This window comes from Fistularia commersonii, chromosome 3 (assembly GCF_037954325.1).
Source record: "Fistularia commersonii isolate RoL2024-O1a breed Wild chromosome 3, RoL_Fcom_v1.0, whole genome shotgun sequence".
In the NCBI taxonomy this organism is placed as follows: Eukaryota; Metazoa; Chordata; class Actinopteri; order Syngnathiformes; family Fistulariidae; genus Fistularia; species Fistularia commersonii.
The window spans coordinates 7,621,178-7,640,068 of NC_141286.1; the positions used below are offsets into that span (position 1 = coordinate 7,621,178).

At 41.8% G+C, this 18,891-nt stretch overlaps 1 protein-coding gene across 2 annotated transcripts in view; it reads right to left on the reverse strand.

Moving 5' to 3' along the window:
• The window catches only part of lsamp (limbic system associated membrane protein), a 485,855-nt gene that overhangs the window by 206,913 nt on the left and 260,051 nt on the right, over window positions 1-18,891 (reverse strand). Inside the window, exon 2 of one of the 2 annotated variants that reach the window (XM_086143485.1) lies at window positions 10,858-10,936. In XM_086143485.1, coding sequence (XP_085999611.1) covers window positions 10,858-10,936 — 79 coding nt within the window. Of the gene's footprint in view, window positions 1-10,857; window positions 11,395-18,891 lie in introns of those variants that run through there. The other variant, XM_086143486.1, reaches the window with a different exon arrangement.

Here is an 18,891-nt window from a genome sequence, read left to right on the forward strand (position 1 = left end):
CATTAATCCTTCCCACCTGCACAATTTCATTTGATGTAAAATAAGCCAAACACACAAGATGATCGTAAATCCCCGAAAAAAAAGTAAGGTTTTCATGAATTTAGAATCTCCATATGCTATTTCTGCAATGAATTGACGTGAATTTGAAGCAGGACCTGATGCATCATTAATGACACAGTCATAAAAACAAACAAACAAAAATGAAAAAGGTTCCTCTGAAGTTACTGCGAGGATGTCATCATAATGTAAATAAATTTAAAGATTCTTCATGAACTGTTGTCATAAATTCTACATATTCAAAATATGCATTGTGCATAACTCATTTTACTGTAGAGCCATAATCCCCGACAACGTATTGAAATATTCGTTTATCTATTCATATATTTATCTACATATTTTTTCAATTATTTATTGATTTATTATTCCTTTTTTAACAAAATCAAATCAAATTTAATTCAATAAATAAATAAGATAAAATATCAAAACAATCTGAACCACTTGATCTCATTGGTAAAAAATGAAACGTTCGCATCAACGGGGTTTGCTCACGATTGAAAAATTTCAGAGCTTAATACAGAATTTAATTAAAACTGTCTATCAAAATACAAAATAAAAATTACAAAAATACAAATACAAAAAAAAAAACTGTCTTTCTTTTTACAAAATAAAAATTGATTTTGATGTTTTTTTTTGTTACCCGTTTTCTGTTCTTCAACAGTGTCCAACTAACTGCAGGATTATCCGTTAGAACAACACATGTGTAACAGATGTCTCTGCGTGGAACCGTTGTTGTTTATAACTATTTAATGAGCATTTGTTCTTGATTCAAGAGCAACATGGCGGAGCCACTTGAAGGCTTATATGTTACACACACACACATGTATACGTATTAATTTATTCATTCACTCATTCATTATCTATACTGCTTATGCTGGCACATATAGAGACAAACAACTATTCACTATCGTTCACAGTCTGGGCAATGTCAGCTCTCCAATGAGCCTCCCGGATGCTTTTGGTCTGTGAGACGAAACCGGAGAACCTGGAGGGAACCCATGCAGAAATGGGCAGAATGTAGACGTTTTTTTCCCGAAGTTGCTTTAGCTAACAGCGGTAAATTTTTCCCTTACAGACAGTCCTGGTCTTACAACGTCCTCGACCTACGACGTTGGGCGGTGACGTAGCCATCTCCCATGAATTTATTAAGAAAGTCACTCTTCTCATGTACGGGAACTAGTTGGCGAGCGAAGCGGATAAATAGGATGACACGCCGGCGCTGAACGAGGAAAACGACTACATTGCTACATTCTTTATTTTATTTGCATTGTTTTTTTTGGAGACTGTCTGCCCTTCCTTATGGCTCCCAAGCGTCAGCCAGTTTCTAATTTATTTCTTATTTTTATTGTATTGTGTTTCTTTGTCCTAGATTATGATTTATGTTAGTATAGGAGACATCGGTACTTATATACACTATGAGAGTTCTAAGGGCAAATATCACGTCACATTGCACCGTGGGAACAGAATTCCGACGTGAGTCGAGGACCCTCTGTATTATAACAATTGCATATAATTTTAAATGATGGTAGTAAGCCAATTTGATTCTAAAGTACTTATAAGAAGTGGAACATGTAACTTGCGGTGGCAGAAATACCTGTGTGACTATTATTTTCCAGCTTAGCGATAAACGCGACTGTGTCGTTCCCTGAAGATTTCTTGGATGTTCCTCGGTGCTCTCAACAAGTAGAGGGGAAAAAAAATAAGAACAAATGGGAAAAAAAAACAAAAAAAAAAAACAAAAGTTAATGCTGATGCTGGAAAACAACTAGCTGTGGCTGAAATACAGCTGTCCATACAAAGTATGGTTGCAAACGCAATTTTTGTTAGATGGAATTCATTCTGTTTTTGATGTTCAAACATCAAAATTTGAATCAAAATAAAACACAGATTTTCTTTTAAAAAAAAAGGCAATTTATATTTTCGCGTTCAATGCAACTACTATTATCGGTGTGAGTGAACACACCGCAGAGGACTCGCTACGCTCTTATTCTTCATATCTGGGTCTGTTGCCAATTAAATAAGAAATGTTTCCTGGATGTTTGGCTACGTGCTGTGCGGCTTCAAAGACGAGCCTTCCTCAAGACTGTAACTATTCATTGTTATTTTCGTCGCGTGAATCATACCAAAGACGACAGCAGTACGTTTTTCAATTATTCCAAAATAGATGGACTGATTAATAGTGAGCCGTGAAAGAAAAAAAGAATACCTTCAGAGTCTGAAAACGCAATCTAAGATATTTTCAGCAACCATTATAAGTGTATTACACCATAACTATAATCAACTTGTATTTCGAAATGTGATGATGTAGGAAGTTTTCTTGTAAAAGTAAAACAATATTCCAAAATTTTCAGGAAGGAATCTTGGTATGCTGCTATCGTGAGCACATGTGCTCATATATTCATCTGAAAAATCCAAATCCAATGACTGCACGTTGACAAAAACCTTCCATGTATGATCTGAGATGCAGTTCAGGCTCAGGCTTCATTTGAGATTGATGCTGTTTGTGTTACATATTTATATTCGGTATTCAATGTATAAATCCAAGTACCGTAACATTCCCCTGGACTGTCAAGAGTAACTTGATAGTCCTGCTGGTTTTATAATTTTTCATTTTTTAATATTGTGTATTTACCTGTGCATGTATATATATATATATATATATATATATACAGTTGAATAATTTCCTGTGTATATAAATACATATATAAATGTATATACATTTCCTGTGTATATAAATACATACATATATATATATATATATATATATAAATATGGGTCTATAAAAAAATTCTTTAAATAGAGTACTTTATTTCTTTATTTTTTTCATGGATTATTTTAGTTTGATCTTCTTTTCTTTTTACTTTAGAAGCAGGTTTGGAGTAAAGGGACTAAAGGTGGAAAGATAAAATCCGGACACGTGCATGACCGGTTCGCCTGCCTTTTAAAGGACATGAAATGAACTTCAGATTGGTTTATCAGTGTTTTGATGTAAACACACAGCTGCATTGATAAAAGGACGGAGGACAAAGCGTTCGTTATCTCGCGCCGGACAAAGTAGCGATATTCGGCATGCTAAAAATAACGGAAGGTGATCGGCTCATGCTTCCAGTTCATCCCAAATCTTCTTTGTCTTTCATTTTGAACACTGCACATTAGAGTATTAAAAAAAGGGGTGTTTTAGTAAAGACTTGGAAACCAATGAAACTCAATACTTTCTCATTTAAATGCTAAAATCACACTGAAAAATGACAAAATGTTACAAAGCCTGCCGGTCAATCTGGCTCCGTCCCAACTGGACTCTAAGAGCCATAAATGCTCTTGAATTGCATTTCCCGCTGCCGTCGACCTCCCCTTACACCCATCGATGCTATACTTTTCCTCGCCCCGCAGACATCGTCTAATGCTATTTTCTGCCTGAGCGCGCGTGCACGTTTTAAGGCTGACGCTCAAAGGGTTCTCGCCGCGTCCGGGTTTGACACAAGGAGCCACCGATCATCAGTATTTGATGAGCTGCCAGTGAGCGTTAGTCCACCGAAGTACACATGGAGATGCTCCTCACCGCTGGTTGGTATCACTCAAACCCATGTGTGCTGACGGATGAGCACACATCAAAAATAGATATTGACTAATTCATAACATTACCTTATATCATATTACTTTTTGATACCAGAAGGGATGAACAAAATGTTCTATTGGTTTAGCAAGCACTTTTTTTTTTGTTTTTTTTTGCTGATCTGGGAAGATGCTGAGGGTAAACAATGAGCATGTTCATCCAGACCACTATACTTGCTGAAGGCCTCTAATCTCCTTTAAAGCCATGTGGATTTAGGGCCGCCGGGACGGGATTCATCATCGCTCCGGCCGATGCGTTGTTCCAGCTTTGATCCAAATTCATCCCGGCCGAATCGTATTCGCTGGACCTAAGTCCAAAGTTGTACGCGATCACGACGATTTGCTAAAGTTCATGGCAGAACCCGGGCAGGAAGTATCATTCGAGACATTCAAGGGGGCCACACATGAAGTGTACTCACACTACATTAAGGAACGACCATATATTTAAACAATTCATTTTTGTATTTTTGTGAAGTACAGGCGTAATTTTACCAAAATAAAATAAAAAAATAAAAAATAAAAAACTTAAATCCATCACTACCATTGCCTATCGGTAGATGTTGCTGAGTTGCTAAAGTATGTACTAAGAGACAATCTGTGCTGGGCAACAAAAGGGGAAATGGAGTGGAATTGCTTTTAGGTGGTAGTGCTACTCTAATATTCAGTTGTATTAAAAACATTTCTCATCTGAATTCCCCTGGCGAGTTATTTAAAGAGCCGCGTTGAAAGCGTATCATAAAGACCTCAGAGTGTCCCGATGTGTTATCCAAGGATAAAAACTGGCAAACATCAAACTGCACACGCTGAAAGCCGTTTGTGAGCTTTGAAATCGGCACAGGCAGAGAACAATACCGGACCACGGGCTTCAGATGAGAGCATCGAGACCATGTTTGTTTGAAAGACCACACGCTGTCTCTATCAAGGCCATAATTCTGATTCCTCTGGAAGCCCGAAATGACGCGAGGCCATTTTGAAGGGCGCCGTAAGAACATGCCGTATTAAGAAAAATAAATAAATAAAGACGACCAAATCCGGTGTGGCTGTGTGGCAGGGGTTCCCTCTCACTCTCCCGCCTCTCACGCCCCCCGCCTTACTTGAAGTGGGTCGAGTCACAGTGACCCGGCCGGCACTCATAAGCTCAACCGGCGTGGGATCATGAGCGAACATAAAATTCATTTGGAAAATCCTTCTATTTGAGTGGACCGGAGGGGATGTTTGCACTTATATTAATACTGCACCCCCACCCACTCCAACCACTATCGCCATTATGAATCCAAAACCTTGCGCTGTTGTCTATTTATTCAACTTTGTCTTCGCTCCTGCTTTAAGCCAGCACTCTCAGCTTTTGTATTCTTTCCCCTCTATTGTCCTTATAATAATACCTCCGTTTCCATTTTCCTCCTGTTTTTCTTGCCGTCGTTTGCTCGGCCAATCAGATTAAGACAGTGCAGCTGGACAATTTAGTGCGGGTTTAAATGGGAGGATGAAAAAAAAAAAAAAAGCGAGGGTGGGTATGACCACGGAGATGGAGAGCTGCAGGGACTAAAAGATGCCCGGGGAGGCTCAAAAATGTAAGGGAGGAAAAAAAAGCACTCAGATGTGATGGGTTGTAGAGAAAAATATAGAGACCCCCTGGGGCGCAGGCATCCCAAATTATGTTGCACTGTAGCCCTTCTGCCCGGAAATCCAGGAATTGATCTGTTTTCCTCCCTCCATTTGCAATGGAGTCCGGACGTTATTGCCCTGAGTGTCACCTTACTGAGGTGCTGCGGCATCCGTGAAAATGAATATCTGCGTCTGCATCATTTAATGTGACAGCGAGGCATTTTAATTACAGATGTATTCTGCGTAACACCGGTGGAAGGAATAGATAAATAAACAAATAAATTGAGAAATGCACTGATGGACCCATGGCTTCACGCAGACCCATGTATTCTGGTATTATTGTGCTCACAAAACTCACGGTTGCTTATCAATAAAATAAAGGCTATTATTTCTATATTTGCAACCGGTAAGCCATTAAACCATGACATATGTGGCACTACCTTAAAATTGCACTAAACCATGTGGTCCTTCTTCATTCTTATGGTATATGACGAGTCTAAAAGGGCTTGGACCTCAGGAGATGATATACTTTTGAAAGCCACAATTCCTCCTTGTTGCAATACCTTGCAATAGAGTGCCTTTTATTACATGTTGTCTTTAATTTTTACAGTTTGCAACAGCGCTTTTCTTACTGCAACATATAGAGCCATAATTTAGTAGTCATTTCAATTCAGTTTGACGGATTTTGAATTACATTTCAAGCAATTAAATCAGGCATTTCAATTGTGATTAGTAATTTAAAGTGATTAAATTACACTAAAAGTAATTAAAAAGCAGTAATTTTGATCTAAAAGGTTCATGTTTATTAATTTACATTCTAAATCCTTTATTACTTGAACTACTTGTCTCGGGAGACAGAATCGGGCAATCTCACATAACCCCGCCTCTCACATAATGGCGATTAGCGGTATAGATAATGAACAAGGAGGGAAATATGACATGAAAATAAGCTATAATATAATATGCTTTTCAACGTTTTTACATCATCATTCAGACTTTGAGAAGGCAACAGCATTTCCTCCTGCTGCCAACACCTGAAACCAACCACAAGGCAGGAAATGACTTTTTGAGTAGGAGACTGATCCCAGGCAAAGGTGAGAGAAACAAGAGTGGCCATTATATGTGTTGGCTCAATACAATATTTTGTGTTGTATAGAATCAGCTCTTTATACAGCCTGTTATTCCAGTGATGAATGGCGACATACGGGCAGGAGAATGAAAGCGTTTGAATCCTTCACTAAAGAATGATGGGTGGGATTATGTTCAAGTCAAATATTTAAGGTCAACCAGTGGTATGTATTCATATTAACAAAAAACAAACAAACAAATAAAAAATAACAAATAGATATACTAAATAAAAACACCCGAGATGAAACTTTTTCATTTCTATAATGGGATACGCCGGCACCTTGGGACGTTGCTAATGCATCGCAGCACTCGGAGACGCATCAGCTATCACCGTGAAACTTTTGGCGTTTTAATAATGCAAATGAAAATAAATGTATTCCCACGTCTAAGGTAGTGTGAACTGTATTGGAACTTGAATTAGACCAACATCATGTCCTAGGCACCGTCTGAGCCTCCAGCTGATTTTGCATGTGTAATATCTGCCAGAGTCTGAGTCAAATTAAAGGCAGGGTTCTGGGGCAGGTTTTGATGAATATCCTATGGGGGAAAAGGGGCACAAATGCAGAATCATCTTCCCTTAAAGTGACAAGCCAGGCGGGGTGTATCGTCAAAACGCAGATAATTGACCCAGAGGAGGAAATACCACGAAGACTGTGTCATTAATGCTTTAATAAGCAATTGTCAATTATCAGGAATCTGACATTGTCTCCCCTTTTTCCTGAGGGCCACTGTATCATGAAGCCACTAAAAGAAAAAAAAAAAAAGCAATTAAAAAGTAAACCATTGTGACACAGAAGTGACTTGAAGACATGAGGAGAAAAGTTTCTTTTTCCTCGTTCCCCCGGATTGCGGACTTACTCGGGGTAGAAAGAGGCCAATTTCACTAGTTGGTGTCAGCCTTGCAAAAGTGAAACAGGACATCTCGACGTGGAACGCGCCTCTGGAATAAACGAGCGTCTTAGAAACTACAATGTTTACGTCTGAAGTGCAACTGTTTTATGTCTGGCGCGGCATTTTGGAGCTGGAGGCCGCCTCACCCCGCTCCTTTAAATTGTAAGGTCTGCTGGTGAACAAATCGAAATTCTAAAACCCGTCGCCACTGGACAGTTTGTTAAAACACTAGAATCGGCTTCATTTCTGCTCATATAAACATTGTCCAAAGTCACCGCGGACATATTTCTCGTGCGTGTGGCGTTATGCAATACATCCACTGGAGGGCAGTGCAGAGTGCAGAGGTCACGATAACAAACATGGCGGCGGCGGAGTTTACGATTATATTCATGCTAAGAAAAAGACACAAAAACCGGCAGTGCAGTGGATGCCACGTTGTCTTCTTCCTCCCTGTTTGTTTTGTTGGTCGCACTTGAGCATCCCACACGACACTGCCTTACACCACATCACTACCAGCGCTACTGCGCCATTTAATAATTTATCCTTTATTAATCCGCGTGCGGAAATTCATTCCCTGCAATGAAACCATCACGGATAAAGGGTGAGGAGTTAGGGGTTCAGTGTCTTGCTCAACAAGACTTTGACAGGAGAAACCGGGAATCGAACCGAAAACGTTCGGTTCCAAAGATGATCGCTCGACTTTCTGCGCCACGTCGCCCCCCGTTTGGCTCCGCATTCGCAAGTTCATAGAGAATCTACAGATCTATGCGGGGAATTAACACAGAAGACGAACAGAAGGTTCAGTCCCGATGCGTATGTAACGTTGGGCATACGGTAAATGAGCCTTAACCCTTCAGCCAGCCTGTGTAAAGGATCAGCCGTAATTAATTTTACACCCGGAAAAAAAACAGAAAAATCTATTTATCTAAGCAAGCTGGTGATATACGTGACCGCTCTCCGACGTGTAATTTCCGTCAGATTAAAACCATCGACGGCCTGCTTGGGTTCAAGAAGCTCAAAGGTTAAGCACGGCTTATCTTTCCATCTCAGCCCCGATTCGAAGCGAGCGCCTCCACTGTTGTCGAGCTTCTAAGACGGAGCCGTCGGGAGTTTATTTAGATTCACCGCCGCTCCCCCCCCGCTCTGTAAACAGCTGGTGGGGGAAACCTGTCGGCACGTACTTTATGTTTACTAAAGTCTGAGATTCTTCGAACAGATATCCGCGTCTCAGCGTGCGAAGAGACACTTGCCCGCCATGCCGAAGTACGGAAATGATTTTATGTTCAAAGTAATCAGAAATATGATTTTTAAATCATACGACAAGAGACTTTAAATAGTTGCACAGCCTTTTTAGAGCTTAAATAGTCTTCGCCCCTCTCCAGGGAGGTTTCACAGCAGGATCGGCTGCGTATATGAAAGACGTACGGGCCAAGATGAGAACTGTATTCAGTTATTTATCGCGCACGAGGCACTCATGAGCCTGCCCAGTGGAAACGAATTACATTGCTTATTTGAGTAACCGGATCCACCGCTGCGTGTCCCATCCAGGCAGTTGTTCGGCGCCATGCTGTTATTTCCACTGGTGCGTCGCTCTCTCTTGTGAACGCCACGCTGCTGCACCCACGGGCTGCGCTTTGAGAGGACATGCCATATTACGCCCCCGGATCACCAATATCCCCTCAGCCCTTATTTATATATATAAAAAAATAAAAAAAAAACACTTTATGGCACCAAATACAAAGTGGAGCTTGATGCATTACCAGCCAAAAGCCTCTTCCTCCTTACTAAACATCCCTGCTCTTCAGCTTTCTTTTTACCTCCCCTTCCACGCCGCCATTTATTCGGCGGTAACCGGTTGTCATGTTTGCCTGTGTTTTCTAACCCCTCATGCTTGACTGATGGCAAATATGAATGATCACCGATTATTAACATCAAATTAATTATGACTAAACAATGCTTTGTGGTCATTTGTTTCCATAATGGCAAAATTAATTAAAGTTGATGCAGAGGTTTTTTTTTTCTTTTTTTTTTTAATGAAACAGAGACTAATCTGGCCCCGGCCGGAGTGCAAAGCCTGCCAACACCTTTGGAGGAAAGGGACTAACTGGATGACTAAAAGGCTGAACATAGCAAAGACCTGCTCAATTGGATTTGGAAAGTGAAACAAATAGCTCTGACCTCTCCGGAGTTCAACGGTAACTTAGTCAATTGACTAATTTCATCAGCGGCCACCTGAATGGATGGCACCTGTTTGCGAGGTGGAAGCCGTTAATGGGATTGTGGGAGTGTGTCTGTGTGTGTTTGTGTTTGCGTGCACTTGTGCAATTGGTGTGTACCTATCTGTACATCAAGCAAAGCCTATTTTAAGTCTGCAGGAGGAGTCTATCCCATAATTGCCTACCTATTCTTGCACAGATTCTGCAGGGCGGGAAGGCATGGAATAGTGTATGAGAGCATTGGTGAGGGGTTATACCTGTGGTCCAACTGAGATGGAGGATACAACCCAGGACCTGGAGCTAGGGGGATGCGAGGTGCAATAACAATTTATTTGATAAAATAAAATAAAAAAGCAGAATCAAAATAAATGTAAATAAAAGAAAAATAAAATACATGGGTAATTTAATAAATACATTTCTTGTCCCAGCCTTTGTCACATGGTCTGTGACATCTGCCCAACAGTATCACAATAGCAAAGAGCTGGCAGCTTTGCTTTGTCTGGGAAGTGATTAAGGATGTGTGCGTGTGTGTGTGTGCGTGTGTGTTTGCGTGCTTGTATGTATGAGGGTGGGCTAGGTATTACAGAAAAAAAATGGACTCGGTGTAACAGACAAAACTGGATTTAGAGACTGGAGATTTGGGATTTTGCGGTCTGGAGGGTGTGCGGGGTGGGGCGTGGGGTGCGGGGTTGGGGCGCGGGTAGGGGGTCTGCAGGGACTGCAAACGCACAACAGTGAATTATGGTGGTAAAGTTTGACTTCCCAGACACACCTCCCACTCCACGTCGCTCAGAGCATCCTGATGCCGCCCCCTTCCCAGCTCCCCCTTAATATTTATTTATTTAAAATAAAATAAAATAAAATAAAATAAAATAAAATAAAATAAAATAAAATAAAATTAGAAATAAATGAAAAAAAATCAACGCCGCATTTCTGTTCATGAATCATCAGTGTCGCGGATCGTTCAAACCCACCCCATAAAAATACATGAATAGATAAAATAAAATGAAAACAACAATCGGCACGGATCCTGATCCGGACACCCGTGACACACTTCGCCTCCCCACGAACACCGGGGAGAAGTTACCGAGCTCCACGGCTCCCCTCCGGTCCTCCACGCATCTGACATCCGTGCACGTCGGATGCATCCCCACATGCACGGATGACTCAAGCCTCATGCATTTATTTACCCTTTATTTATGGCGTAAAAGTTGGATTCCGGCCGACCCGACCCGCACCCTCAACTTATCCACGGTGGAACTACATCAGCACCGTGTTTTTCCGGTGAGTGGGTGGTCGTGGGGGGGTCGTGGGGTTGGAGGGGAAAGTTGCATAGCCTCGGTCCTACCTTATGATCGCCGTGTCGCCCTGGCGGACGGTGATGTTGTCCGTGGCTCGCTGCATATCCACACTCCGGACGGGGAATCCTGTGGGGATGAGACACAGCAGTCTGAAAAAAGAAGCCTGCAATCGCCTCCAACACGATTTACGTCCGACTTGCATGTTTTCGGGCTCGGGGGACGCGCGTTTTTATTTTTCCCGTGCGTTAAGATAGATCCAAGGACGGGGTGGGTGGGTGGAAGGGGTGGGGGCACTGTCCAGACTTCTGAAGAAAAAAAAATAAAAATAAAAAAAAATGAAAATTAAAAATCCTGGATGCCAAAAAAAGGTCCGAAGTAGTCAACAAAAATTAGAGGAATGGGTCAACGATTTTCCTTAAATGTACTTTTTGGGAAAAGCGCGGCGTCCACGCACGATAGTCCACTGATGCGTAATGCTCCCCCCCGCGCAAAGAGACACGGCGCCCCGGCAACTGCGCTGGAGAGAAGCAGGCTTCTGCCCGAAGAGTGGGGAGATTACCTCTCTCTCCCTCCCTCCCTTCCTCTCTCTCTTCCTCTCTCTGTCTCTCTCTCTCTCTCTGATTATCCAGTCGTCTGACTGTGATGCTCCCCTTATTGGTTGTCAGGACAACAGCACCACCCGAGGTCCTTTTCAGAGAGACACAACTGCACAACTGAAGTGAGGGCTGAAGAGAAGGGACCGGGAGTTTGAAAAAAAAAATTAAAAAAATAAAAGGTGATTTAGATCTGGGATTTGAAAATTGTCATTTGAGCGGAGCCTTGTCTGTGTGTAAATAAAATTTGAAAAAAATAGGGCGGGTGAAAGGTTGTGAAAATATGCAGGCTTGCACAGTGATGTGTAAGTCCTGAACGAACAGTTCAAAACTCGAGAATCATTTTAAAGACTCATGAGTCATGAGTCCTCGTATGAATTGACTCTTTCACTAACTACTGCGAGCCAGACAACTGCAAATAAGAGGTTGGACAGGGGACTCCCATCAGCCCTCGCCACTCACAAAATGAATGACTCACTCAGTAACTTAACTATGGAATCACTCAGGGTCGCCCTCCCCTCGCAGAATGAACGAATCACTCGGGGGTTAGAGTAGCCCTCACCCTTGCAGATTAAACAAATCTCTCGGTCGCACAGAGAAGCCCTTCTCACTCACAAAACTAATGTCTTACTCAGTAACTGAGTCAACGAATAACTCACAGTCGCCGCCCTATTCAGAAAACAAGTGAATCAAATGATTCAAAAAATGATTCTCCCAGGTAAGTGACTTATTTGAACTTGAGTCAGGAAAAAGAATTGAGTTTCTCATAATAGTCACACACACACACACACACACACACACACACACACACACACACACACACACGTGTTTTGACTTTGCATTTTTGGGCCGAGCACATTCTGAAACCCTCCTTTGAACAGCACTCTTTAGTTAATTGTGATTCTCTTTTTTTTCTTCTTTGTGGATGATTACATAACATCAGCGTTCTATTATGTGCAGTACAGTGAAATGAGACACACACACACACACATACACACACACACACACACACATACACACACACACACACACACACACACACACACACACACACACACACACACACACACACTCATAGCTATACCTTCTTGGTGTCTATTTAAGCTGGAGAGAGAAAACAAGAACGTTCAAGAGCTGCATAATGTTCCCAATGTGCTTGCCCTCTTTCTGGGATCATTAGCCGGTAGATATTTAGTAATATTATTCACTGCTATCTTTAAGCGTCTTGCCTCCTTTCAACACAACTAATTAAAAGGAGAAAAAAAGGGAAAAAACAAAAACAAACTCAACAAGCACAGTCATATGACCATGAACAAGGTGGAAACTGGCTGTGAATAGCTCCGCTCGGTATAATCATCTCTTGCCCAGACTGCCATGAGGCTGTAGCTGAAGAGGATAATTCCACATACCTTAATAACTAAATAAATAAATTAATAAATAAAAATAACTAGTGTGCAGGCTTCAATTCACAGAAATGTGAAGGCTGAATGAGATTTTAATTCCATCACATGCCAATCAAGCTTGGATTTAATAGGCCGTGATCAGATGCTGATTTTGGCTGCGTAATTAATGAGCCGCTGGGCCCGTGCAACGCATTAAGCACTTTATTTACCCGAGAATATATATCGATAAAAGTGTTGATAATTGTAATTCCCTGCAATGGGTGATCTGGATTTCCAGTTTCCTCTTGAGATGCCAGGGCAAAGTTTTTCTTTTTTGGAATCAGGCGTTTTGCAAAGGCATCAAGTGCAATCGGTTGCAAACCCGGGTACACAACTCTGCAAGGACGCCATGATCATGACGTTAGCATTGCAAAAACTGCTCGCTTACCCTGAAAAAAAAAATAATTTGTCTGTTCTGGTGGCTGGAGAAGTAGAAGTAATCCTGTTCTGTGCAACAGCAGCCTGATTGGACCACAACATGGCGATGTGGTTAAGCCCCCACTTCTACCATCAGCAGATTTTAAGCACCAGATCAGACGGAAATCCTCGTTTTATTGCGACATCTACGGCGGCTGCAGCTCGCCACGACATGTAGGCTTTAAGGCGAGATTAAATAAAATGGAGGTGGTGATGTAGGTGCAGTTGAAGTGGAAATACACCGGTAATTGCTATTGGAGAAGCTGCAGTGAAAGGGATGTTAGTGGATCAGTTATGGGGAATAAAAAAAATTAAATTAAAAAAAGATCCTCGGCTAGGGGTGCATTCAGACGGGCTACATGTTTGGTCTTTAATCCGTGGCTTTTCCTATTTCTTCTCAGACTGTAGAGGTTTAAGTTTGTGCAGTTTACCAAACAGCTTATGGTCCAGCATCCCTTAATAAGCACGGAACGAGAGGAGACACTCGATGGCTAGCAGATTTTGGAAGAAATCACCGTTCTTTGTATTTTCACCAAAAATATATATTTTCATCCCTCCAAAATCTTTGAGCTTGAGTGTAATAAATAGAAATATTCTTTGCAGTGCTGTAAGTTCAAGGAGGAAGAGGCGGGAGAGGTAAAGGTGGGTTGAGGTACTTTTGAATGGTGCCCAATCAGAGGCCAGTTAACCTTCACTCGACTTGGGGACACACAAATGCATCGGTGCGCAGAAACACACACACGGACACACACACACACACACATACACACTAAACAGGTGCTGGAGGACAGAGAGTTTATTATCATGCTGGTCAGATACGCTTGACGTTGGGCCGTGCTGAGATTCAGGAACCTGGATCGGTCAAACAGAGTTCTACGAGAACGGACGAGCAGTGGAAGATAAGTGCATGTTCTCTTCCCCTATAAAAGCCATCCATCCATCCATCCATCCATCCATCCATCCATCCATCCATCCATCCATCCATCCATCCATCCATCCATCCATCCATCCATCCATCCAGCTATTACCTAGACTGCTTATCCTGCAGTCAGGGTTGTTGGAGCTCTGAAGTCTATGGAGCCGCCATTGGGCGAAATGCAGGGTTCGCTTGTTGATGGCACGGTTACATACAGACACAAACAACCACCCAGTCCCATTTAAAAGTCATTTAGAGATATACAACCATTCACTTTCTCATTTGCCATATGGAGACATACTGCTAGTCACCCTCTCATTCACTTGTGTGGGTAATTCATAGTCTCTATTAACCTACTTCTTTATTGCACCTTGTCTGATCATCAATACAACCCGGCACTGATGAAAGGTGGATTATGAAATATGTAATAGTGCTGGCCTACTTGCATTTTTTTTTTTCCTTTCGAATTTGCTAAAAAACACTGACGAGCACTAAAGAGAGCCCCGGGGAAAGTTTTAGACCAATGGCGGACCTAACGCGTGATAGAGCGAGGAGAAATACATGATAATTGGTATCTTGCACGATGAGAGCTGCTGAACATCGGCTGTCTGCGAGAGATAAATTATGAAACAATGATGGCACAAGGGGAATTCATTTCTTTGAGGGGGGGAAAGGCAGAAAGTAATCTGCTATTCAACTCTGTGTAGTTCAACTTAAGCGGTTGATAGCAAAGAACGCCCAAGGAGCCAATTTTATTGTGACACACCAGAGACCAAAGGATATAACTAGAAATCAGGAGTCTTTGCTTCTTTGCATGTGGCAATCACACTGCATCATAAAGGATGGGGACACTTGTCGTTCAGATAAAAGAAAATGTTTTTCAGATGCGTGTTAGGTCTCGGTCTTTTGTATTTTTTTTTTTTTTTTTCACGACAGGGCGGACCGGTATACAGTGATTTTATTATCCCGCATTATGAGGTCCCCTGACTTTCTCGCTATCTCATGACTCGTAATGACTCTGGCGGAGGGAGCGTAGCCTATCCCCGCCGATCAAAGCTGGAGAACTTGGGAGTGAAACAAAGATCTACAACGCTGATGTAAGAAAAGAAATCCCTCTCGCGTGTTCGCGTGTCCCTGGTCCTTGTGATGTTAGCACTTTCAATATTTTTGCAGAAGTTAAAATGCAGACTTCAGAGGCCCGGGTTCTGCAGTCTGCCGCATGAAAAATGGAACGGCGCTCTCTTTTTGATTTACAGCACACGGATAACACATAAGGATAACGCTGCTTCTGACATGCAGGGAGAGGAGGCGTGGTTAAAACATGGTTGAAAATATAATTGCCGTGAGAGTCGATTTTAATAAGTCCTATCTGGCTTGGAGAATTAGTCAGAAACACTTTGTACGAATAAAAGAACTAACGAATGCTAAATATGCTGCAGCGGTTCGGGCTCCCGCTCCAGCTAGACGCCCCTGGTTTGAGTCCCACAACCCATCCTGTGTGGAGTTTGCATGTGGTTTTCTCCGTGTTATGTTACTCGGCACTAAATTGTTAATTCACGTTCTTTTTTTCTCACATTTGTACATTTATTTATTTTCTTACTTATTTCATTTTACAACTGCCCACAGTGACGGTTCTTGGACTTGCTCGTGCCTTCAGAAATACCCTGTTCAATACAACAGGTGTAACCACACAATAGCAAAGTGACAGTGGCTGCACATAATTTCATTAAACCCCATTATGGCCTGGATTTCATCCATTATAACCGGATTCATCATGGCTGCCCAGATATTATCGTTTGCCGCCTCCCTCTATAACAGTCTGTCATCCAGACATTTCACTGGAGGCTACGTGCTTGGATTTAAAAGTTCTCCAAAGGAATACGGTACACTCACTTCAAGGCTACTATGGGTTCCCTGTGAATACCTTTCCAAAAAAAAAAAAAAAGAAAGAAAAATGTCTTATTTCACACTCTAAGGTCAGTGTGAGTTTATTTGTTTCTGACTTTAAAAAGCTGCAATTGCTGTTTTAGAATTTTTTTTTTTTTCTTACTCATGTGTAAAGAAATGTGCCCGGCAATGTGTTAAGAATTAGTTTGGCACGACCCTGGACGCTCGGCGTCCTTTACAATGTTTGAAAGGTGGGACCAGTTAAATTAAAAACCGTCAAGTTGCAGTTTCAGTACAGAAGCAGTGACTTCAGCTTAGCATTCATTCTTTTATCCAAGTTGTCATTGGGCAAGAGGGTTCGCCCTGGATCAGTCAAGTAAACAACAGAGCAAACAAACACAGAAACATATAAATAACTAAAAAATGAATATAAATAATTTAATAATAAATAAAAAAGATATAGAACCATATCTATCTATCTATCTATCTATCTATCTATCTATCTATCTATCTATCTATCTATCTATCTATCCATCTATCTATGATAAATAAATAAACATCAATTAAATAAATAGAATTTAATAAAAAAATAAAAAGATATATAACATGTATATAAGTACATGTTATCCATCCATTCATCCATTATCTACTCCTTTTCCTGCTTCCAGGGTCACAGGGATGCTGGAGCCGATCTTTGTTGTCATTGATCGAGAGCTGATCACCCAGGGCCGGTGAAGTCAACAACAAAACAAACAAGCAGACGTGTAAATAAAGGAATAAATAAGTAAATAAATATTTTTTCTTTAACTGATCATTCTATTCTTTCAGTCAGGTGCAAGGGTTCAACAAGCTTTTATAAAGCAGAAAAGGCGATTTTTTCTTTTTTTTTTTCTTTTCTGTCTCTGTTCTATGGGCCGTCACGGTTGCGCAGCGGTTAGCGCTTCGGCCTCACGCCATGAAGGACCCTGGTTGGATTCTGACAAGAGGGCCTTTCTGAGCGGAGTTTGCATGTTCTCCAGTTTCCTCCCACACACCAAAAACATCCAGCGGGTTAATTAGGAAAATTGCCCTGAATTGGTGAGTGAGTGAATGTTGTCTGTCTTTGTATGCGGCCCTGCAATTGATTGGCGATCGGCCCAGGGTCGTTCAATGAGATCGACCCTGAGTGCAGGATAAGCGGCAGACGATGGATGGATGGATGGATATCTCTATTCTTTCTGCTACTTTTAGTTTTTTTCACCATGTGCAACAAGCTGCAATGTTGAGGTTCAGCTGTCATGCTCGTCTGATGGACTGGTATGTCTGTGTGTGTGTGTGTGTGTGTGTGTGGTTTGACCGGTCCAACTTGAGGAAATCATACACGCGCTCATATCCTGTGTTGAGATCCCATAAATGTCTGATGTGGTCTATTCTGACAGAGTATAACAAGATACGAACAAAGAAGGCGCAAGCAACCTTTTGTTTGTGTCCAGAATGAGAAGCCCTGACCAAATTTTCAGACGACCACAAAATTTCTGCCCTGGGAAAAAGGCTCGCCTGAGACCGCCGTCACCTTTGTGAAAAGTTCAGACATATTGAAATCAACTGTGAGGAGCGGGTTGGGAGAAAAAAAAAGGCAGAGTACTCAGGGAAAAACAAATAGAAATGAAAATAAAAGATACTAAGTCAATTCAAGTCAATCCGAGATTCTCCCTGTGAGCGAGGAGGCAGCGGCCTTTTACCAGGCAGAGACCTTGGACAGATCTGAGCTCAATGTGCGCAGCTTTCTGCCTTGAACAGTTGGGGGTCAAAAGAGAAAAGCGAGAGATGGTTAAAAAGGGTTTGATATAGGCAGGAGGGGTCTAAGGGTTGGGAGGGACACTAATGATGTATTACTACTAATAACAGTAGGACTGACAGCTACATGGTAATAACGGGATTTATACGATAATAGGTTTAATATCCATAAAAAGGAAGCGCTGTGGTAGATCAAGCCACGCCTCCCGGGGAAACTGCGGAATGAGATGCCGCTCATTTAAAAACAGATGTTGATTATTCTTCTTCCTCTCCTTCTCATCTTTGGTTCTTGAACTAAGCAGAGCCTCACCGAGAGCAAGGGGAGGATCTGTAATAGGATTCTGCTGCTCCATCCACCACCGTCGTGCGCTATCTAACTTCTGCATGAAAATAAATGGCGTTCAGCGAGTGCAGGCTACGGAAGATCAATGAGCCAGTCTTGCCCCCTTCCTTCTTTTTTTTTAAAATCCAACCCGAGTGGGCTTTTCGTCAAACAACACGAGGCTGCACTGGAAAAAAAAAAAAAAAAAAGACGCAAAAACAGAAGAACTCCCCCACACACATGTTTGTGCATGTGTGAGTGCGCTGGACATGGAGACAGAGACGGGAGATAAAAAGGAGAGCGCTCTTCTAATCTTCATAAAAAGAAGTGTGTGCATAATTTGCTCTGGCATCCCCATCAAAACTTTGAGAGTCTTGGCAGGAAAATACATGATATGCAGGAAAAAGATACCCATGTAACATACTCAGCACTTTATCCCAGCACACACACACACACACACACACAGACGCACACACACACATACACGCATCATAACACACCTTGGCCCAAAGCCCCTGGTTATTCATCTGTCTCATCATTTTCGTTGCATTTTGAAATCAGAATGTCCACTCGGAAACACAAAGACGGCAAAGCAAACGCCTCCTTTTTCTTCAAGATGCCCTTGGGTTGGTTTACGCCTTCCTTCATTTTCTCAGAAAACTGCATGTTAAATTTGTCACAGCGGACACAAATTAGCCGTTCTGCAGTAAGATTCACCGTCATACTTG